The 22,812-nt window shown below is 37.1% G+C and overlaps 2 protein-coding genes across 2 annotated transcripts; one reads left to right on the top strand and one right to left on the bottom strand.

Annotated features, from left to right (window-relative positions):
• The first annotated feature begins 27 nt into the window (after positions 1–27).
• ZWILCH (zwilch kinetochore protein) lies at positions 28–13,504 on the top strand. The gene is made up of 18 exons (XM_074155787.1): positions 28–121; positions 352–403; positions 1,558–1,653; positions 1,768–1,886; positions 2,589–2,785; positions 3,292–3,371; positions 3,671–3,826; positions 4,752–4,823; positions 5,166–5,259; positions 6,032–6,087; positions 7,388–7,490; positions 7,961–8,040; positions 8,242–8,398; positions 9,380–9,408; positions 9,790–9,926; positions 10,211–10,306; positions 10,396–10,514; positions 11,205–13,504. The coding sequence occupies exons 1-18, from the start codon at positions 66–68 to the stop codon at positions 11,294–11,296; spliced, it is 1,791 nt and encodes a 596-aa protein (XP_074011888.1). The 5' UTR covers positions 28–65; the 3' UTR covers positions 11,297–13,504.
• LCTL (lactase like) lies at positions 13,221–22,112 on the bottom strand. The gene is made up of 13 exons (XM_074155981.1): positions 21,974–22,112; positions 21,147–21,307; positions 19,485–19,572; positions 19,115–19,221; positions 18,693–18,821; positions 18,127–18,222; positions 17,368–17,422; positions 17,114–17,275; positions 16,373–16,647; positions 15,886–16,012; positions 15,230–15,429; positions 14,618–14,681; positions 13,221–13,336 (listed from the first exon to the last, which is right to left on the bottom strand). Exons 1-13 carry the CDS (start codon positions 22,110–22,112, stop codon positions 13,221–13,223), a joined length of 1,719 nt encoding a protein of 572 aa, XP_074012082.1.
• Between the last annotated feature and the right edge of the window lie 700 nt (positions 22,113–22,812).

Raw genomic sequence — 22,812 nt, 5'->3', positions numbered from 1 at the left:
CCCCGCCCCGGATGTAGTACCGGTGGGGGCGGGCGAGGCGCGCGGTTCGGTTGCGGCGGGGGGCGATGGCGGCGGAGCGGCGGCAGCGGGCGGCGGCTGGGCTGTACGGCTGCCTCCGCCGGTGGGTCCCGACCCTGCCGTGAGGAGCCGAGCCGCTGAGGGAGGCGGCTGGGCTCGGGGAGGCTGGTCTGGGCCGGTGGGGAGGCTGCTGAGGGAGGGGGGCAGGCTGCTGAGGTAGGTAGACCCGCGTTGTTTTTGTTTATGCGTTGAAGCTTACCGTTTAATGAGGAATACAGAGGGAAAAAAACAAAACAAAACCTTTAGGCGCTTTAACCTTTTATTTTCTTTCAGAATATATGAAGAAGGAAAGAAAAGTATCCCTGAACACCCGCATCTCTTTGAGGTAAATATGTGAAAATACAGCGATGTAACCTGAATCGGGATGTTTAAAACGCGCAGCCGTTCATCAGCAGCTGAGATACGTGCGGGGATATCGGGTGAAAGGCGAAGTTTACCTCAGCAACGTCCCCTCAGAGCTGCCTCTACTTCAGGACGGAGGAGGAGGAGACCCCCCCGGTCCCTGAGTGCCGCCCTCCCGGGGGCAGTGCCTGCCCTCACCCCCCCCTGCTCATTCCCTGCCTGATTTTTGGCACCTGTCGACAGTTAACTTGTGTAAAATACTTGTAAAGGTCGAGCACAGGTGAGAGTGTTATGGGGTGGAGGTGGTGGGAGGGGAGGGAAGAGCCGCCACAGCAGCTTGTGGGGCTGCCTTCAGTGTTTTCGTGCTTCCACCTTGCGGCTCCTGGTTGCAGGCTTTTTATCTAAGTACTGTGATGGGAAATGGGATATCTGTATGAAAATAGTAATTTTCGTAGCCGTAGGAATGGCTGGAAATTTTCTAACGCTATGTAGTTGTGCTACTCTTGGGATTTGTATAAGTTTGATAATAGTTTGGAAATAAAATCAGGTGATTATTTGAATATACAGTAATGTGAAAAATGGACTAGATGTGAAGAATCAAGCAATACTTCCCTGTGTGTATGCAAAAGCCTAAGTAAACATTGATATTCCCTCATTCTCAAGAACAACCTTGAGTTACTTATGACTCACTTACTAATGTCTCCAACCAGTATTTAGAGCTCTCATGAGAAATTCAGAGAAGTGATCTGTTGATTTTTAATGTTACTTTAAGTGAGTATTCTCCATCCCAAGGGTATCTAGTGACTACAGCTGCTACTTGACAGCGATGATCCTTCATATCTCAGATTATCTGAAATTTTGTTCATCAAACCAAACTTCAGAATCAATCTGTTAAAGATTAAATTTTCTATGTGGGTTAATTGAAAGTTGTTGTGTTTTCATACTTGATTTTGTTCCTCCTACGGCACGCACTGTGTTCTCCTGAAATAAGAAAGCCTTAGATTCATGAACGGTTGCAATAGGGTTGGAAAACAGTTTGCGGAATTAGTTAATTCTGCAATTTCTAGTATAAAAAAATTGCTGCAATGCATAATTTATATGTAGTGTATTAAAAAGTTCTTTTTTTTTTTCTTTCAGACTGATGTAGAGATCTGTTTGATTGGTGGTAGTTGTAAAAGTCCCATTGAAAGATTTTGGAATGGAAGCAATATGATATATGTTTTGCAGAAAGCAGTAAGTGTGTATGTTAATTGTTAATTTTTAAAATGTAATCTGGAGTTTTGAATTCCCATCAAATGTTTTCACATACCTTGCATTTTTTGACTTAGCTATGCGTTTCTCTTTAAGAGACAGAATGAAGAAAATGGCTCAATGGAAGAATCAGAAACAGATGATGCTATTTGTGCCTCTGAGCTTTTGCTAAAGGAGAGTTCTGGACCACTGGCGCTCTCCTACAGGAGAGCAAAGTAAGTATCAAAGGTCTGCCTCCCCTTTTGATGTTATTTTCTTTTGCAATTTTTGTCTCTTTTCCTAATATTCAGAACCTGTATTATTTTCAATCCCCCCCAAATTAAATTACTCATTAATTTGGTGAGGAGCTGTGACCGTTTTTCATCCTGCACAATGGCCTTGCCTGGCTAAAAGTATTCATAGCCAAGTAGCTAAAGTCAAGGTACTGGAAAAGCACTTGTGAGCTGTCCTGTGAGGTTAATGGGACTGGCTGGGTGCAGGTGAGCAAAGAAAGCTTCCTGAGACTTGAGTGCTTGTTTTTGTAAGGCTTCTGTTAAAATAAACAAGTAAGTAAATATCTGCTTGGGGTCTTTGGTGTGGTACCAAGGCACGGTACCAAAACATTGTGACTGATTTGCTTACTTAGCTAACTAAGTACTAACTTATCCTTTTAACATGCTTAAAATGTAAAATCTGATTTCAGAATCTTTAGCCTAAATGAAAATATTATATTAAATATACTCTCAATTATGAAATCTTACTTCTTCCTTTGTGACTTCATTGTTCTACATGTAAAAAGAGGATTGTAATACTGTATTTTTTTGTAAAATGATTTGATGTCTGCTAATGGGGAATGGGAGGTAGGAGTTAAGTTTTATGTAAGGTAGATTTAGCTGTGCTTGCTGGCAACTTATTTTTTAACCTTTTCATATTTCTAGGCAGTTGATTTCCTTATATACATTGGCACAAAATCCAAACATGACCCACTTGAAGATACCGGAACTGATTGCACTTCCTCCCATCTGGATAAGGTGTGATGGTTCTGATCCTGAACATACTTATTGGCTTGGAGCTGAGCCTCTCAAAGCTGGGAACAAAATCACAGGGATCAATTTGTATATGGTCACATGTGACGGTAAGGTTATAAGGTTCCTCATAAAATTGAATGAGAAAGGCTTAAAAATGTGGGAATATTGATGTAGTGATGGATTGGTGTAGTCTTTGTCCTCTGTGTGATGTTGGCTTGGTGCTGCTCTGTATTCCTTGTTTTAAGAGACAAGGCGGGGGCGGGGGGGAAGAGAGAGAAAGGAAAAGATATTAGCCCATACTGTGTTGGGGAAATAACTTTTGAATATACTTAATGCAACAGTATCTGTGCAGGCCTACCTTCACTCAGGGGTAATAACTTAGCAAATCGAAATGGCTGCTGTTCGGCTTCTTATACAAGCACTGACTCTTACTAAACGTTTATACGTTAACACCAGCTCTTGTTATCAATAGGATAAATTCAGGAAGAATGCCTGTTTTCTAAAGGAAAACACAAGCTATACTTGGAGTATTTGAGAATTAATTTTAAGTGGGAAATTTGGATTGTCAATTTTTTTTTTTTTGATTCTTACTTTTTTTTTTTTCCTTTCCTAGGTCCTACAGCTGATAAAACCTGTTTTGCAAATCTAGAAGAGCTCAAAATGACGCATAAAACGATGCATCATTCAGCTGTTGTAGGTTTTTACAGTCTGTCATGCCTCTAGTCTAAGTTTTAAAAACTCTGGTTTTGGATTTATGATACTGGTTTTGGGAAGCTTTATAGATTCTATTTAGAAACTCATCTTAGTTTCTGTATAGTATAATAATCTCTTTTGAAGTAACATTTGGACTCTCCATATTGTAATGCATTTGTCTAATATTAGCCCTTTTTTGTGTGTGTGAGATGCTTTTACAATTATTTTGCACGCGTACAAAACAATCAGTGTTGTGGTGGTGCTTTTTAATTTTATTTTTTAAAATCTTTTCATTCAAGGTGGTAACAAAAGGATTTGCTCAGTATAAACTTATTAGAGCTGCTGCAATGGAGGACACAATTGTAGAATCCAAAAGCACTGTATATGTTGAAATGACATGGAATACTGTAAATAAGAGTCTGGAGACACCCCCACTAATTTCAGCTGCCACTCTGGTAAGTCAAGAAAGAAAAAGCAAACAAACCCAAACTCTTTTCATGGCTTACATCATGAGTGGTGTCAAGGATAGAATAGGGGTTTGACTCTTGAGTTTTGACTCTTATTTGAGCCAGCAATGTGCCCTTGGGGCCAAGAAGGCCAGTGGCATCCTGGGGTGCATCAGGAGGAGTGTGGCCAGCAGGTCGAGGGAGGTCATCCTGCCCCTCTGCTCTGCCCTGGTGAGGCCCCACCTGGAGTACTATGTCCAGTTCTGGGCTCCCCAGTTCAAGAAGGACAGGGAACTGCTGGAGATGGGACAGCAGAGGAAGTCCCAGTCTGAATTCAGCGACAGATGGGAACTGGGTTCCAGCTCTGGAGTCAGGAACACATGGATCAGGATCAAAGGCAGATGAACAGACAGAGTCCTCTTCGGACGTCGGCCACTGAAGAAAGAGTGCTGACCTTTTGATCCCTCAGCTTTTATATTGAGCATGGGGCAGATGGGATGGAATACCCCTATTGGTCAGGTTTGGGTCACCTGTCTTGTCTGCTTGTCCCCACAGGTGGGACCCCTCTATGCTTTTTCCATTTCCAATGGGGCAAATAACAACCAAGGTCAGGCAATTTCGTTATAGCAATAAGTATAAGCAAGAGCCTCTCTGCACACCCTTCCTTGGCATGAAGGTCTTAACACTCTGAGAACGAGCGGTTTTCTCCACAATATGTTGTTAATGTCAGAGAGTTAGAAGAGGCTGAGCTAAGATGTAAAATTACTGAACAGGAAGTTGGTTCTGTTTTACCTCAAATTGGGACTAAATTATAAATTATGCTAATATGCATTTCACTAATGAACATCTTAGGACACTTCAGAAATAAAGTTTGAAACTGATATGAACTTCTGGAACTTTCACAATTTAATTTAATTAATTAATTTAATTTCAGAATATTACACTGGAGTTGGGGGACCCTGGAAGTCCTGTATATCAGCTCTATAGAGAACTGCAGTTTCTCCTTGTAAGTATGAAGTGAGAAATTCCAAATTCAGATTTACATGGAATGGTGGTTTTATGTGTTGATAACTTACTTTATTTAAAACTTCATCAGATGTTTCAAAGATAACGTCAAGCTTTTATTTTAGAATAAAGTTTGAGTTCAGTTTTAGGAATCTTCAGTCACAAAGAGGATAACTCATGAACACCAAACCCTGGAAATTCAAGAAGTTTATAAAGTCATGGTTAGCTGCACGGAGAGAGATACGTGATTCTTGGAGAAGTTAATTACATTTTGAAGTATGACACACACAGAACCTCAAACAAGAACTGATTTGTGATGTTTTGATTTTCATGCTGCCTTTAGGCTTTGGCAGAAGGTTTGAAGACGGGTGTGATGGAGTGGCCTGAGCCCTTAGAGTCCGAATCAGCTGTTGAACTGGTCCAGGAACTTCTGACGGGTAATTGCTGTTTGTCACATGGGGAAAGAGCGACGTCACATTTCACAGAAATAAAAGGAAATTCCACATAGAATTTTTAAAGTGTTAGAATTAGACATGTTAATTTCTACACTAAAAACATCTGCACAATTATGTTTTAAAAGTATTACAGAGCTGGATGTGTCAAGTTATCCGATACATACTTGAGCTTCTAATGTGCTAAGTAGCCCTTTGATGGTGGGAAAAAATACTTCTGTGACATCTTAAAGTGAAGCATTCAAAATTACCGATTACTTCTGAAAACTGTTGTATCTGACATGTGTCTTGTCAGAAGTTTAAGACGCTAGAAAACAGATCTAAAGAGAGAATCAGATGTCAGAATGCACCAAGAGATTTCCAAACGCAACTGTGAATTTTTTTAGTATGTAGGTAAAACTTGGACAAAAGATAAAACAGACAAAAACCTCTCTGATAAATACGTGTGGAGGAAAACCAGAGACACCCGCTCCCCCTTACTGCTTCCACACTGCAACTTCACAAGTTAATATAAATATAACAGAACGTAGTAAGGGGGAATATGGGGAAAATGTGTAGCGTATAATAAAAAAAAAATTAAGACATTATCTTTTCAGACTATATCCTTACCCAGCTCAATTTTAAAATGGATAAATTTTGTCTGTGAGCCATCCTGTCAGTGTATTTGTTAATTATGAGGTGCCCATGGCTTTATATGATTGGTTTGATGATTTTATTTTTTTTCACAGTGGTAAAATTTATTTTTCTTCTCTGCTAGATTTAAAGAACAAACTGGATAGATTTTGTATATCTGAAAACAAGAACGAAACAGAGGTATATGCAATTTCCTACCAACTGCCTTATCTTCTTTCCCTTATAACTGTAGTTATTTCAAATTTTGACTACATCTTGTATAGTATTTATGTATATATATAAACACATAGACATAAAGATGTAAAAAAAGATTGATCTCTTTCGTTCTGTTTCTGCGGTGTAAAAAATAATGGAAGAAGGCCTTACGGGCAAAATTAGGAATTCCATAGCTGTCATCTCATATATTGAAATCCACTGTTATTTTTACCTTCAGAAAACCTCCCTGGTTTTTTTTATTCTAAATTATACATATTTTTTACATAACTTAGTGGCGTGGAGCTATTTTGATTTGCTTCTTTGCCTTCCTTTTTCACTACAAAAAGCTTGCAAATTGAACTGTGTTATATCAACTGCAATTGCAGTCCCTTGTCTTAACTATTGTCTGTCATCTCCTAAAGCTCTCAATCTCATGATCTCCTGGTTTCTTCCAGGACCTCTGACCTTTGCACCATTGCATTCTATCATTAATTTGCTTTTCTTGCCTAATTTTATGACTTTGGGCCAATTTAATGGTATCAATTGGATATCTGTCCTTTTTATCTAGAGGTTTATGATATTCTAAAGCAATGGACTAACTCAAATTATAAAAATGTCTGCAGTTATATTAAGATATTTCTTTTCCCTTGCAGTCTGTAAGGAAAGATTTGGGTCTTTTTGCTATTGAGAGGGAAGTTGCGTTTTGTTGATAAGCTAAAAATAGAATGATTTCTGTATCAGCTAAACCAGAGATATTCAGGATCAGCATACCAGGAAAAATAGTTCTCTGTTCTGAGAATCCATGTATGTATTAATTTTGGCCTCCCAGGACACTGCTGGGTATACATACAGTTATTTAATCATCTCTGAGCTCAGTATAGCATAGGTCATATTCTAAATTAATGCTTGCTGGACTGTGTTTTTGCTGTTTACCAACGCTCTGTGCATCGGGCCATCGTAAGGCAAAAAGGACCATCTTGAGAGCAGCAACTGGTTTTTACTGGACTGTCTGGTTGAGCTTTACGTGGCTATGATCAAAAGTCTTTCTGATAGTAGGCTTCACTGCTAGCAATTATCCAGTGTGATGATTCTGAAAAGAGTTAGCCTCACTTTTAAATAAAAATATGCTTCCAAATTACTATGCACTGGTAGCTTCCATGTGGTAGTTTCCCTGGAAAAGGGGAAAAATTCGTGATGCACCCAATTTTGATCTCTGGAGAAAATTCGTATTCATAAGGTCTTTGAATCTTAGGCATCCTTTTTTATTTAAGACAAACTCTTTCAGAAAATCAAATGTGACACTGCTGCAGTGGACAGTTCAATAAAATCAGTCTTCAGTGAGCGAGGAGACCTGGATTTTGCTGAACAGTTATGGTGCAAAATGAGAAGTGAGTGTATTGTGGGGTTTTGCCCCATCTGTTTTCCTTTAATTCTTCTCTTCTCTGTATCTACTCTACTGTAGTGCTTTCTCAGTGAAATGAACCTAAATTTCTCTGAGTTTTGAGGACTGATCAGCTCTTCAGATAATTGTTATCAACAGGAGATTATTTTATTTGATTGTAAAAGGTACTAAACAATTGGTAGTACTCATCTGCTCTAAAACCGAAAACTACTTACTTATAAAATATGTCTTTCTAGATCTGAAGGACCATTTTTAAGTTGATGAAGCTGCACACAAACTTTATTATTCTTGTAATACCACTCACAGTCCTTTAGTAAAATACTTTTTAAAATTATTATTATTTATTACTATCCCTCTTTAAATGAGGGGTTTCATTCTTGCAAATATGTGTTGACTTAACAGCTGGAGAGAGAACCTGGACTGATAACGTATCGCATCTTTTTTTTTTTTTTTCAGGTGTCAGTTCCTATCAGGAGTTGATAGAGTGTTTCACACTGGTCATAAAATCCCTGGAACGTGGTGAGATACAACCATGGGTATGTAGTTGTATTTCACAATAAATGTTACAATCTTGAGTTGTTTGAGGTAGAATATAGTTCTTGACACTTAACTGCCCCTCATTTCTGTCTCGTATTGTTTGTAAATTACTTTCACATATCACAGTTTGCCTCCGTTTCCTAATCAATGTTTGTGATGTTTTCTACACAGTTACCACACAAAATTTTTTTCATTTTTAGATTCATCAAGGGAGTAGCAGTTTGCTGAGTAAATTGATTCAACAGTCTTATCACGGAAAGATAGAGGTCGTTCCCCTCAGTGGCATCACTCCCATCCAAATGCTCTTGGAGATTGGTTTGGATAAGATGAAGAAGGATTATGTCAGTTTTTTCATAGGTAAGGCTGGTAACTGTTATCAATAGAAATTCAAGAGAAGAGGTATTCCATGCAGAAAATGAAGTTTTTGGTGACCTTGATCTCACTTCTGCTGAAGTGCTGTTTCTGGCCTCTTCAGTAACTGTACTTTTCAATTGTATATGGTTTCCAAATGTAAAGCATGCATTTGTTTCCAAATAACCATAGTTAGCATAACTGTGTATTTCTTCTTCAATTTGAAAAAACCTTTAGGTTGAGCTTCAAGTGAAATAAGCACCAGATTTACATAACTCTGGACTGTTTTATTTTCTAATCTGTTTGCTGTAGGTGAAAAAGTAAGACCCTCATGCTCTTTCTGTCTTTTCCTTTGTTGTCTACATGGGCGAAAAGGAAATCGGGCAAGGGTATTTATATGTAATAGCTGTGTTTGTACAGTCTGTAGTATTTAGAAAAATATTTTTTGATTATTCTTACATATATATTATACTTGGAACAAAAGCTAGGGTGGAAAGATTTTTATAAAGTACATATTTTCTTGAAAATAATGTGGCTTTGTTTTCAGTATTAAAAATTTGTAATTTTTCTGAATCTGTGGGAGGGTTTTGTGTTTTACCATTGTTGTTACCCACTTCCTTTTCGTTCATCTCTTAGTTTCTTTTTTTGTTTTGTCATTCCGTTTTCATTCTTTGTTTCATTTGCTTTTTTATTGTCACTATTTGTAAATCTCTATGTCCCAAGGAGAGGGTGGTGGCTTCAGAGGATATAGTAGGTTTCTTCATTGTGCAGCCTTGGTGGTAAATAAAATAATGGCTCTACCATGCCACTTTATAGGGTTTTTTCTTGTTTTGCATGAGTAATCATGTCAATAAATAACATCACAGTCTTAGTGACTGCGCTTTTCTTTGGTGGAGTTCCCTGTTTGAACACCTGAATGTTGCTTATATTCCATCTGACACTATGTAGTAAATGTTAATTATTTTTTTCCCCCTGTTTGTTTTACAGGCCAGGAACTTGCAACATTAACCTACTTGGTGAGATGCTTTTTTTTTTTTTTTTTACTCTGAAAGCAGTATAAAGTAGAACACACTTAGCTGATGGTGGGCTGTGAGTCATACCATTCCTATAGGCTGAGAAACTGAAATGCAAATGATGAGGATGGAACAATATACTGCAGAAATGTCATGATGATGTTGTTTTCTTATTCATGTATAATTTCCTAGGTATCTGATACGGGTCATTGTCAGGACAGAGAACTTTGATAGTGTGGAACTTTGTTCTGACTCTACTGGGCCAATCTTAAAATTTTGGCTTCTCAAAAGAAGCAGGGAAATTATTTTAGTGTACTGAGGGTGCGTGGTGTGTCTGTAGAAATTGAGGGTCGAGTTAAGAGTGGAAGCTCTTTGCTCTTCCAGGATTACTTCATTTCCACATCGGTAGATCTACAAGAACAAGTTCATCGTGTTCAAAAGCTTCACCATATGCTGGAAATAATAGTCAGCTGTACAGTCTTACTTCAGTTTAAACACGAGAACCTCTTCCCTTTGACACAGTAAGTGTTTAATTTTTACTTCTTGCTCTTTAAATGACAATAACAAATAGATTCTCTTTGACAGTTGTAAAAAAACTCTCTTCAAAAAAAGAAAAACAACCCTCTAATGATGATTGAGGCTGCAGAAGTAACAGTTAGATCTTCCTGTTAAATTTTGCTTTGTGACTAAAGCTGAAAAACAAAGGAAATCGTAAAATCTGCGAGTTAATTTTGCATGTGTTCTATGCAGTGTTGTGCAAGCATTTGTCCAAAGAAAGTTAAAAACTAGTTGATTTCTGTTGTAGAATTTGCATGAAGTATTATAAGGAAAACCCTCTAAATGAGAAGCACGTGTTTCAGCTGCCGATCAGACCAGCAGTTGTCAAGAAGTTCTGTGAAAAGTAAGAGAAACTTCAGTCTCTGCAGCATTAACGTTCAGATGCGACTGAATACCTGACTGGGTTTTGACATTTCTTGGTTTTTCTATCAGCGATCACCCAGAAATATGGAAGGTGGATGTGAGTAGTGGGCACGGACAGAAGGAGGTTAAAACAACATGGCAAGTTAGTGCTGATCCTCCATTTGAACATATGACATCAAACAATACAGGTAAGAAATATTTGTGGTGAAATGAAATAATGAAAGTACACGTTTCAAATTCAGTTGTTATACTGGGTTTGGTGGATCTGAACTTTTTCTTACTGGCATCCTCAGCAAAAGCAAAGTGATGTTTTGTCTTTTAGTAAAAAGGTGAGATGGTATTTATAGAATGGAAAAGATTTTTATGATGTGGTGACTCTTAACCTTCTCATCTTTGCCGAGTTATGTTTTTAGAGTTAAAACGATGGAGTAGTTCCAAATATGACATGAATGTTACATATTTTACACAATATCTTATAACTTATATCTAAAATCTTTGCTGTTTATCTGAGAATGGGTTTGAAGAGAGATTTACCTGTTATTGAATGCTGGCCTCTAGTCAGAGAAGCAAGCAGGTGCTAAGGAGAGAAGATGTGCCTTGCTGCAATCAAATGCAGAGCAAGTGAAAAAAGCATGAGAATGGGGAAGAATTAAGCATATAGACTGGTACAGAAATAGCTTGCCTTTTTGGGGTGAGATTGTGCAGGGCAATGCTTTGGTAAAGCTTCCCTGTCATTCTCAATTTTTTGTCATGAAGTGCTCCTTTCAGTAAAACTGAGGTCTCAAAACCGGTTCTTGAAGCTGCTGCATGAACTAATCTCTAAATTTTCTCTTTCTAAAAATAGCGGCTAATCGCATCTTTTTCTTTTGTCTGTGCAGGTCTCTTATCCGATTCCACAGTTAATGGAAGCGGTGAAGAAGGAATGTATTACGTTGCAATGGTTAAGTGCAGTCAGGTGCATCTCACATAAATGCGTGTTTCTCCACAGGCAGGCGCTGGAAAGGTACAGTAAAGGGGAAGGTTCAGTATTATCTGTGGCCCAACAGTATATTTAGAAACACTCTGTCATTTGAGGAACAGTACATCTTACTGAGTGATTTGCTTTAGTATGCTTGAAGTCTGACATACGCAGCCATAATTCCTCTGTACGCATCTAGCTTTTTATAAATGTTGTGCAATTATGAATGTACAGTATAATTATTCTGAAAGATATTTTCGTTTGTATATTTACAAACATGCAATAAAGTTCTGCACTTTGGGGTTTTCCATTTTATTTTTATTCATTAAGAATGCAATCAGGCACTGTTCAAAGTGTGGATTATCTTCACCCAACAAAATAAGCAATATTGTCATGTTTTCCTGGTCTCAAGTGACATCGCATCATCCAGATATATTTGGGAAGCTGTTCATCCAGGACACTGGGTACTTCTGACAGTTTGATTTTCTTTGTCCCTGTATTTATATTTTGGAGTATTCTTGGATATACTTCCCTCTCCTCTTCAAATTCTTTTTTTCCATCAATGGGAAGTGAATTAGTTTAACAGTGTTGTCTTGTATACTTTTGCATAATAGTTTGAAAAAAAACCCGTTCAGTAGAATTGGCTGGGCATAGTCATTTAAATATATTGGGATGACAGTTGCATGTGTTCTGATGTTGATTAGATAGGGTCTGTAACGTTTTGGTAGTGTAATTTTAAACAATTACATAGTGTAGTATATGCCGATTAAATAATTTGAGACAAACATTTTGCTATTACCTATTGATAAGTAAGAATAAGGAAAACCCCAATATTAATGCTTTTTTAAAACTATAAATTTCTGTTGTTTCTGGTTTCTCCTCAGTAAATCTTTTTTCTTACCCCTCTCTTAATATTACATCTTAGTAACTATCAGTTTAGTAGCTTCTGAAGAGAAGCTCGGAACAGGGGCCTCTTCTGGATTTATGTGCTGCTACGCCGCATTCAGTATATGCACACGCACTCTCGAAAATACAGTGCAAGCCAAATGGGAAACTTGTTTGTTGCTTTGCTTTAGAGGGGAATAATTTCAAGCACAACAGAAGGACAAATGCAGCCAGATGGCCATGTTCCGGAGCAAATGTTTTATAATCATGTACTTAACTTGTTCCTACCTGCAGCAGAAGTGAATTTGAGGTGAAATATTACATTCTGGAAGTGCTTGGATTACTTACAATACATGTTTCTGTGTGTAATATATTATAAAGTTGAATGACGTAAATCTAGTTCCCTGTAAACCAAACTAGAGAGATAAGAGTCCTTGGTTTAAATTTGACTCAGTAGTTGTCATCTTTGATTAATCTCTTCAAATAATTCTCCCCACCTAAATAGTAAGGCATAGATTATCCTAACTTTTAGACATACGTAATAAGTTAATGTTTAAGCAGTGCTCTTGGAATATTTAAATCCTTTTCTATTTTAAAATTACGGGTCTGTCTCTTTCTCAAAGCAGTTACACGCTAATTAAAAGTCTGTTCATAAACAGACTGAAATCAGACTTTGCAAACAGCTTTTAATCACTTGACACTTGTACTGGAAAGATTTTAATTACTTTAATCTTAGCTAACCTTTTTTTTTTCTGGCAAACAAAATGTATAGTAGTTTCCAAAATAATAAGAAACATAAAATCTGCTACTTAAAATGAGTAAAAAGTAATGCAGGAAAAGAATATACTTGAGGTTTTGATTAAAAAAAAAATTGTTTTGGGAGTTGAATAGAAGAAAAACCTATAAAAGTGGTAGGTAGGTAGGTAAAGTAATATTTCTTTATCTTTGCAGTGGTATAAAAAGAGGCATCTGTGGTAAACTTTAACCAATATAATAAAACAGTTGCATTTTATTTATTATGCAAAATGAAGATGTGTGTAAGCGTGCGATTTTATCTAGGATTTCGGAGGTAGGATATTAGTAGCACAACGCTGATGAGTATGCAGAGTGTGAAAACTGTGGGAAGAACAATCTCTGTCACCATTTCCATGTGAGTAATCAGGGAATCTAAAATTTGAGAAATGAATAATACGTAAGAAATTTAAATCTTCTGGAGCATACTGTTAACTTATCGTTAACATAGATTAAGGATTTTTTGGACGTTATGACTAAAATTATTTTGTTAAAGGTTGACGTTGGCATAAACAGCAAACAAAATAAACAAAATTTCATGTCTGAAAAAGCTGGATCCCTGACAGTTTTCCCTCCTGTTTTTCTTTCTAAGGTAATTTTTTGAAGATACGTCAGTTCTCAGAGGGCTGCAGAAATTGTGCTTACTATGAATTAGCTTCAGTGCATTAGCAGTATCCTACTGTTCCTTTGATTTTTATTCCCCACCTCCTCCCCGCCAAGGAAAGGTTAGAAAAGAAAACTGCCAGAGAAATCCTTGGGAAGCACTTGATCCTTTTTATGATTCTTTTGCAGCTCTTTGAAAAATTAAATGGGTTTTATTTTGTAGAATTTTCCTCTGCAGATAAGCTTCAAAGAGTTCAGTAAACACAGTTAATTCACATAGAACATCTAACTCAGCAGCTGAGGCGAAGTAGGATAAACTTAGGATGGCTGCTTTGATGTTCTCTACCACGTGGAATTTATCTGATCCTTCATATGAGACTTTAATACTTATTTCATCTTTCTTAAAAATTTCAGAAATCCACCGTGGTAGGCTGTTCTCTTAGTTCAGGAATTATGAAAGGTCCTGAATTACATTGGGAAGGTTTTAAGTGAGATGGATTATGGAACCTGGCCCCGTGGAAATTTGAGGCGCAATATGCTGTATTCTGTATTCTTGAGCAGGCGCTGTAAGTTCTGTAGTTGTTGGCTTTGTTACCAGGAAAGAGCAGAAAGTGGCTTAACGCTACCTTAGGCTAGTACTCAGCCCGTTTTTTTTAATGACTTCATTGTATGTAGAAGTCAAACATTTTTAGATGTTTTCTGTCTGCATGATTGTCCTGAATTGTCCGGGTTTGTTCTACGTTTGAAAGATAATTTAGCACTTTTATTATTTTAAGGAGAATACTGCCATCCCTACCCTTCATTTTAAATAGTAACTCTTTCAGTTTGTGTATTTCATTAACACCCAAAGTTGATCTGTTTAGCTACAGTAATTTTAGTTGGAGAGAGTAAATAAAGACATTTTTCTTTAGAGGCTGTTGTATTTTAAAGCAGTTGTGCTTTCAGGGAGAAAATTCCTTTTAGGACCTGCTAACAGTAGCATTCACAGAGAAATTTAAAATCTGAAAGATACATAATATGCTTTTATAAAACAAAACAGAAGACATATAATACCTGTAGCAAGGAGTTGGTGTGTGGTAGAGCATGTGTCCATGGCCTTCCGATACCAATTTTCCACCTGTGAAGGTTGACATGCAGCCGCTCTATTAGACTGAAACATTCGTCTCATTCACAGCAGCTTCTTCTCTGTCCCTGAGCATCTCTCCATTACATTTGACTGGGAACTATTTTATTCTCTCAACACATGATTTTCTGAAAAGTTCCTTTGTATCTTTGTGATTTTTATTGCAATATATTTCTTATAGCTAATTGTTTAATAAGATTTTAAAAAGCACAGAATATATTCCATATTATTTTCAAATAAGGTAGCGCATATGTGTAATTTTCTGCCTAGAAATCCGACAGAGCACTGGTAAGTTATGATTCGGATTTTTTGATCACTTCAAGAAGTCTAATTAGTTTGTGAAATGCTTTAGAAACAGTAGCTGTGAGGCTTGTTTCCATTTTCTCTGTCTCTGGAGGTCTGTGTATTTAACACAGCCCTAATTTACAGAACCAAAGTGTCATTTCATGTGCCACATTCATGCAAGTTGTTTCATGAAATTCAGTGAGACCTGCCCATCGAAGAAAAAAGAAAAAAAGAATAGAGTTACCAATTGACATCACCTCTCTTGAATTTGGGAATCCATTTGCACTGATAATCTTTTTATAATAGTCAACGGATGCCTTTGGGTATCGTGGTTTGTTCTTGTTTTTAAAATCGATGTGATAAAATCCAAATCTTTCAGAGAAGCCTTTGTTCCATTCAAATTTATCCAGCAGTGACCAGGCAGTGTAACCTCTGACATTAACACCATCATTTAGAGCTGCAAACAGAATACACAGAATCCTGTTGAACTTGTTGCCTATGTTTGTTGTCCTTACAATATGGTTCTGTAGGTGTTTTGTTTTATACCAGAAAGAGAAGGGGAGGAGGACAGAAAAATGGCAAAGTCTAAAGTAATTTAGATTCTTTAAAAATGTTATCTTTAGCTTAGAGGTACTAGAGCTCTGTAAGAATGGTAATCAGGTGCAATTCCTCCTTTCTAAAAGTGGAAACTGATGATCTATTACAGTATTGTCTCATGTAGGTTATTGTATTTATTAGCATCAGTCCATTTGGCTAGGTTGTCGTTTTGGTGAAAATTTGTTAGTCTAGTTTGCTGTCCATTTTGATCTGTGAATATTTATTTCTTTATGATGTAAATTACAAGAGTAAAAAATAATCAGAAGGTGAAAACGATCAAAAAGCTCATGCACTAAAAAAATGTTTTTAAAGTTACCTTTCAGTATTTCATTAATATATCCTTTCAGATACTCTATCCGCCATTCATCACACAGTTGAGTGCACTGTACCTTTTCAGAAACTCCATTCTCTGTCACATAAATGAGAGGGTTCCCATACTGTGTCTGCAAACAAAGATATGTTTGGACTGGTTCATAGAAACAAAATCATCTTACTTTGACGGAACATGAGATTCTTAGTAAAATGCATTAAAAGCAAATGTCTAGGTTTACTTACAGTTAGCTTTGGTAAGAAAAACGTGTAACTAGGAATTTAAGTTAACTATGGCTTTTATTTTACAATTACTGAATTCTATAGATTTCTGAACTGAAATTAAGGTGGGGTTTTTATCAAAAAAAATTCCCAGTATGACAAGACACACATAGGGGTGAAATTGTTGAAAATCTAAAATAGTCTAAGTGCAGCTTTGGCATGTAACCAGAGGTTTTGTTCACTTTCTTATAAAGAGTTAACTCTGTAATCACCTTAATGAAGTTGAGTAATCTTCTGAATCCCCAAGGCACGGAATATAACCATTTAGGTCCTTGAGCTGGCCATTTTGGGTCTACCAGTTCGGCCAAATCACGGTCAGTGTGGTAACTGGACACTTGTAGAAAGGGAAAGTTTTTCTGTAGGACGTAACGAGTAGTAAAATGACCTATTCCCAGGAAATCCGATGTGCCTTTAATATAGGTTTTCTCTTGCACTGAGAAAGTTGGTAATCTTGATGTCCCCAGGCCCTGCTGGGCACTCTTCCTACCTATCAAAATAATTATAGGAAACATCTGAGGAGCATAGAAATTTGTTTTCTTTACCTTATCAACAATAAATACAGTTTTCCTGAACTTGGTGTAAAGGAGTTTAGTTTGATCGCTTTTTTAAGAAGAGAGAATCTTTCATCCTTTTTGGTGTGGAAAAGTAAGTTGAGTACAATACATGGAGAAGACAGTGTATTCAGGTGGAGTGTTTTTTTTCCAAAGAGCATGATAAATGCCAACAGAACGCTTGGAAACATAACATGACAAGAACAGAAGTTGCTCTGCTGTTGGGTACATTGCCCGTCTTCTCCATTTTGCCAAGTGAAGTTAGTGGAACCCTGTAGAAATTCAAGCTTTAGTGATTAAAAACTGCTGGTTCTTTGTCCTTAGGTGGAAAATCCAGAAAAATATTTACCAGCTCCCTGTCTTGCTGTGGCTGCTAAAAATGGACAATGACTTAGGGCTTACCTACATAATTCTTCATAACTTCTGGATAGTCTCCTTTGTAAATTGGGTTTGCAAACCATCCCAAATGAAACTGTATGTATCTTTCGGCAGCGTCTCTATCTGTTTGGCTGTGTGGATCAACAGGTTCACCCCAGGCACTAGTCAGGGAAATTCCAACCATACCTTAAAACCAAAGTGACAATTCTGCAGTTTATGCATAATCTTTAAGCCCTTAATATAAGCAGAAGCATAATTACAGAATTAATCCTTATTACCTTGCTGCTCACTGCGCCATGTGTTATTGTAAGAGTGCCAGACCTTCGCGTGAGTCTGTAAGTTAAAAAAAAAAACAAAACAACAAGTTAAAATGTGCATATGACTTATGCCATAGTCAGTACAGAAAGCTAGCGAAGATCAAGAGCAGTTTTTGCACTATGGCATGTCTGAAAATATCTTATAATTTCTTTTATGTATATTGTGGAAGCTTTCCTTTCATGTAAGATGTAAAAAAAGCATTTATGCAAGATTCCTTCCCTAAATTCCAGGAGGCCCCCACGAAGGTAATACGCAGCATTCAGTATCGTGTTTTGTCCAGTGTCTGCAGTCTTTGGATGCCTTTGCCTAATTTATTCAGGCAAGTGAAAGTTTATTTTTACGAGAGCTAACCTTACTGAAGTCAGTCACAAAATTCAAGTTCATTTCAACAGGTCAGGATTTTACTCGTCGTTTTTTGCTCCTTGTTTCCAGAGTAGCCTGGATATTTTCTTATTCAAACAGTTTGAAACATACTGAGAGAGACACTTAAATTATAAGGGAAAACTGTAAGTTGTTGTGACATTGTCACATCAAGCACAGCATTTCATCCTACACCTGAATATAAGCTGGTGGTTTAAAGTCAGGTGATAATTTTTATGTGCTAGTTGGAAATGACATCATTGCAAAAGTATATTTCTGCTTAAAGAGCAGAATCAAAAAACCTTAGTCTGCAAAAATTCTTATTTTGCACATAATTTAAAGCACAATTTTAGTTTTACTTTAATTATATGGTGCGCTGCTTTGTATGCTCCGCATCCACCGAGCTGCAGTCCTGGTGCGTGTTCTCCTGTTTCATAACCCTTTTCAGCCACCGCCTGCCAATACAGAGAATTAGTTATTCTTTGAACAGCAGAACTAATGAATTTCCTACCGTCCTATGGACTTAGATCCTGAGCTCTTCTGCATGATCCATCTCTCTCTCTCAATCTCTCCATCCTCTCCAGTTCTCTTTTTCCTTCCTTTGGCTCCCATCTCCTGTCCCACTCCTTGGTTGATAACGTGCTGTGTTCCCTGGTGAAATGTGTCATGGGCAAGTGGTACCTGCTTTTCTGATGTCTTGGCCTCTCTCCAGCTGATGATTTTTCAAAACTTCACTGGAATTTCATATCTTGAAACTGCCCTCGTGCAGAATCAGGCCACTGAGATTCTGGGGCCCAAGGATTAATGGCACAAGTCTTTCCCCCTCCAGTTTTTAACCTACTTTCCTGTAGCATCACTTTCACAGAATTTTGGGAACAGAACTGTGTAATGGGGAGTGATTGGAAGGAAAGCGATGATAACTTACCCAAGGATTGCTAAAAGTAATCCAGTGTTTCACACGATCGCCAAACTTCTCAAAACACAGATTTGCATAATCATTAAAATAGTTTATCATGCTTATATTTTGCCAGCCACCATACTTTTCTTGGAGAACCTTTGTAAATGAGAATTTCAAGAATCAATAGGGTTATTTCAAGATAGCTGCCTATTAACAAAGACCTCTATTTGTATTTCAGCAGCTCAGAGGACGTTTTTCAAAACCTCAGTGTGTATAAGCTGTGATGTATATAAAATGCAAATTAATACAAAGTAATTACAAGCGCACTTAAAAGCACGCAGGCATCTTTAAAGATTTTTTTAAAGTACATGTAGTCCTTAAACTTAAAAATAAATTTCCTATCAGAAGTGCTTATATTAAGCATTTCACTAATTTAAATATTGTCTGACCTGTGGAAGATCCCAGTGGTAGAGGCTCACAATAGGGATAATGTTGTTTGCCAGAAGACTGTTAATTGTATCGTTGTAGAACTGTATTCCCTTCTCATTCAGTTGCTCTGCTGATGAAACACACAGACAAGAAATTACCTGGATTGTTTTTCAAGTAACTGGAACACTAGAAATCCAAACATTTTAACCAAGGAATTTTACATTACAGCGATGGGGTTTCTGTAACGGATGTGTAATTGTTAAACTCTGTTTTGCAGACAAGGTAGCATAAATCTATTTTACAGTAATGTTAAACAACTATGGTATACTCAGGAGTAAAATTATTTGCCTACCAACACTGGTAAGAATATGGTAAAATTGCTGTGCTTACTTTTGATGCCAGTGGGCATAATCCGAGGCCATGAGATAGAAAATAGATAGTGATTAACTTTCAGCTCCTTCAGTAACTGAATGTCATCCTGTGAAAAGAACAATCCAATTACCATATCTTGAGTCCAAGCAGAATAACCCCTCAGTTATTTATCTGTCTTAAATAGCACTGAATGCAGAAAATCTATAGAAGAGTTGCACAAAAGAGGATTCCATCAGTTATTTTTTCTGAATTTGCTTTGAGATGGTGGCTTTCTACTTGTATACTTCCTTTTTAACTATTTTTTTTCTTCACTCTCCAAAGAAGTGCTATAATGCTTTGTGTTAACAACTATGGAAACTGAATGTTTTCACCATGAAATGGAGGACAGAAAAATGTGTTGAGGTATTCTGCAACACAATTATATTTATGTCAGAATGTATAATGTGCATGTTTTAAAAAATAATATAAGCCTGTAAATCTTGACCTCAAAACATTTGAGCTTAGGCACGAAAATATGATTACACGGGCTTTCATTTACTGTCTTATTCTGGAGTTAGCACAAAAAATAAATTCAGTGTAAATACATGTTCTTTTTCTAAGAAATCTTACGTCTTTGATATTAAATGAGATTAGAAATTGATGGTATGTGAGCCAATGCAAAGAGAATTCTGGAGATGAAAGCAAATGGAGAAAGAGTGCTTTTATATAAAGAGGACCACGTAACTGAACACATATAAGCAAGTTTTGGAAAACATCTCAAAATACCAAGCTGATAGTAGTGAGCAGATGTTGAAATGCCATAATTTATGCCTGAGTCCTCTCTGAAAAATAGATCATGGTGTCAGTCTCATCTGACGCAGCAACGCAGTGAGCCTCACAGTTCCAGCCTCTGTGGGTTTTCATTAAGCTGTTTTTTTCAAGCTTTTACTTGTTTGAGAGAGATCAAATGAAATCTCTCTCCTGCATTGTCCCAGTTTAGGATAGTAAGGCATAACTAGTTTCTTTTCTCTTAGTTCTTGCTGAGACCTCTGGTTCTCCCTTGGATTTTGCATATGTGGAAAAACCTCAGTGGAATATAACTTTTATCAAAGTAGTTGGAATTCCAATTATGTAATATTGGCTTATCACAGTCATTTGGACTCCTCTTGCTGCGTATCTGTCTTTCCTCCAGGACAGTAATCCTAAAGTTGTTTTTGATAGTTTTAAGCTTGGAAACATACTGCTATTAGAGCTGCACTGATTATTTATTTGTTATCCATTCCAAAAAATGGAAAACATTCAGACTGAATTTTAAAGCATCTGGTGGTTTTATTATTCTTAAATATACAAAGAAAAGCTTTAAAGCTGCTCGTACTCACAAAAAAAGATGTTAATTTTATTCAAAGTTCAAATGTGGTCATTGCTGTTCTAACTAAGCATTTGGACTTCCCACAAAATTTAGAATATTTCTTTGGACACAAAAATCCTGAAAACCTGAGGCATATTTGGGAAATGCTGTGGCATTCTCAATTCCGTGAGATTATTTGGAAAGAAGATTTTACTGAACTAACTGAAAATAGCTTCCCTTAGTTAAATGAGCAACTAAAGCATTTCAGCTCTGCTGTTATTTCAAAATGGGAAATCAATATCATGAAATGGCTCCAGAACATTTCTAGGGGGATAGTTCCTCTTTAACGATACCTTAACTTTGTAGTAGCCGTCACACGCCGAATCTCCTGTTTCGTTTCTAAACACTTTCCCTTTCTTGTGAGTAAAATCATCCCAGATACTTGGTCCTTTCCCATCCTTGTCCCAGGCCCCTTCAGTCTGGTATGCGGAACTTCCAACACCCCATAAAAAGCCTAAAGGTAAAAAGAAGTGAGTTAGGATTTAAACATTTTCCTGCAAAGCTGCGCTTCGTACTAAATTTTCATATGAGAAAGTAATTGATACCCTTTCGCAGCTGCATAGCTCGGTGTGAAATGGGTGATTGCATCCCTACTGAACAAGAGGCTTAGGTTAGGTTCCCACATAATTTCTGCCTGCTAGTTTTTAGGGATTTTTTAACAATTACAAGTTTAGCTGTTGTTATGTAAAATATATAGAAAGATTCTGGATTATTTTTCTAGTATTATACAAAAGGACATGATTAATGCATTTCATAAGCCAGTTAAAACCTTGAGCATGAAACCAAACCAGTGCCTATATATTTTTAGTTTTGATTTTGGTTGAATGAAACGGGTGAGTATGTATGAGGGAGATCTGGGTATGAAATATTAATCTGTTAGCATTTACTGTGAGTTTATTCTTTGAAGCGACTGCATGAAGTGCAGGGTTGTGTGAATCCTTGGCTTTCCAGGGCTAGGTGCGGAAGGTGATATTAAGTATGCATTCTGCGAGAATCTGATTGCTTGTTTCTGCCATTTCCTTGGAAGGACAAGGAAAACCTTTAGGTAGCTTTCTGGTGCGAACACACAAGTAGATCTAAAGCATTATAAAAGCCACAACCGACTGTAGTTCAAAAGTACCAGCTGGAAAAGTGCCATAATAGAAAGAGCCTGGATTATTCTTTGTCCACTGGAAATCCTCAGCTGTGTTGAGCCGTATTATCGGCACGAGCATATAGCATATTCTCAAAATGTAAGTCTTCAGCACTGTTAATTCCATCACTGCAAGGTTTTCTCTGCAAGTTCCCACCTGATAAAATAGAAGAGCAATTGTCAAGTATTGCCGCTCTACAAAGTAGGCTTAGGGTGATCAAAAGCAAAAAGCTTATTTTTTTCTGCTCAAAGGGTACTATTTTCTTTGAAGGCTAAAAGCGTAACTTAGGCTAAATGGAAGATACAGTTAAGCTTCTGGCAGGGTGATGAAAATGAGAAAAGAATGAAATGCAAAATTATAACTATTAGAAGCGCTCCTTGCATATTTTCCGTAATGTTACTTATCTTTACCATATTCTAAAAGTCTCTTTGCTGGCAGCTATTTTGTTCTGGATTTCAAACTGTCCCACCAGCATCACCTGCAAACAGTGAGTGGGAGCAAGAAATAAGTGATTATGCTGCTAGCATCTTGCCACCTAAATAGGTAATGAAAACAAACCTTGTGGAAGTTGAAAAGGAAAATTAGTACTTGCAATTGTTGCAGTTTTAATAATTGCAGCTTTATCTTGATGATGTCCCTTTTATCTGGTTCCAGAATCGATTTAAAATGCTACTCTGTATGTATTATATTTTTAACTGCTAAATCAGGTTAAACTATTGGTGGGACGGCCAATTCTAGCCAGTTTAAATAAAGTTTCAGAAGAGCTTTGTAGAACAGCACTGTTTGCACAAAATGTATACAGTTCCCAAAGGATCTGGTTTACATT

This window comes from Numenius arquata, chromosome 11 (genome assembly GCF_964106895.1).
Source record: "Numenius arquata chromosome 11, bNumArq3.hap1.1, whole genome shotgun sequence".
NCBI lineage: Eukaryota > Metazoa > Chordata > Aves > Charadriiformes > Scolopacidae > Numenius > Numenius arquata.
The sequence above is the reverse complement of the archived record's forward strand: the minus strand, read 5'-3'. Positions and strand labels throughout refer to the sequence as shown.

Excerpts from the sequence above, each read along its gene's own strand:
- ZWILCH (XM_074155787.1), top strand. The coding sequence starts at position 66 with ATGGCGGCGGAGCGGCGGCAGCGGGCGGCGGCTGGGCTGTACGGCTGC. Across the intron at positions 1,654-1,767 it reads TATATGTTTTGCAGAAAGCA|AGACAGAATGAAGAAAATGG; the intron begins GTAAGTGTGTAT and ends TTTCTCTTTAAG. Across the intron at positions 10,515-11,204 it reads TATGACATCAAACAATACAG|GTCTCTTATCCGATTCCACA; the intron begins GTAAGAAATATT and ends TTGTCTGTGCAG.
- LCTL (XM_074155981.1), bottom strand. The coding sequence starts at position 22,112 with ATGGAATTAACAGTGCTGAAGACTTACATTTTGAGAATATGCTATATG. Across the intron at positions 18,223-18,692 it reads TTACTTTTAGCAATCCTTGG|GCGGTGGCTGAAAAGGGTTA; the intron begins GTAAGTTATCAT and ends CTGTATTGGCAG. Across the intron at positions 16,648-17,113 it reads AGTTATGAAGAATTATGTAG|GTAGGAAGAGTGCCCAGCAG; the intron begins GTAAGCCCTAAG and ends TTATTTTGATAG.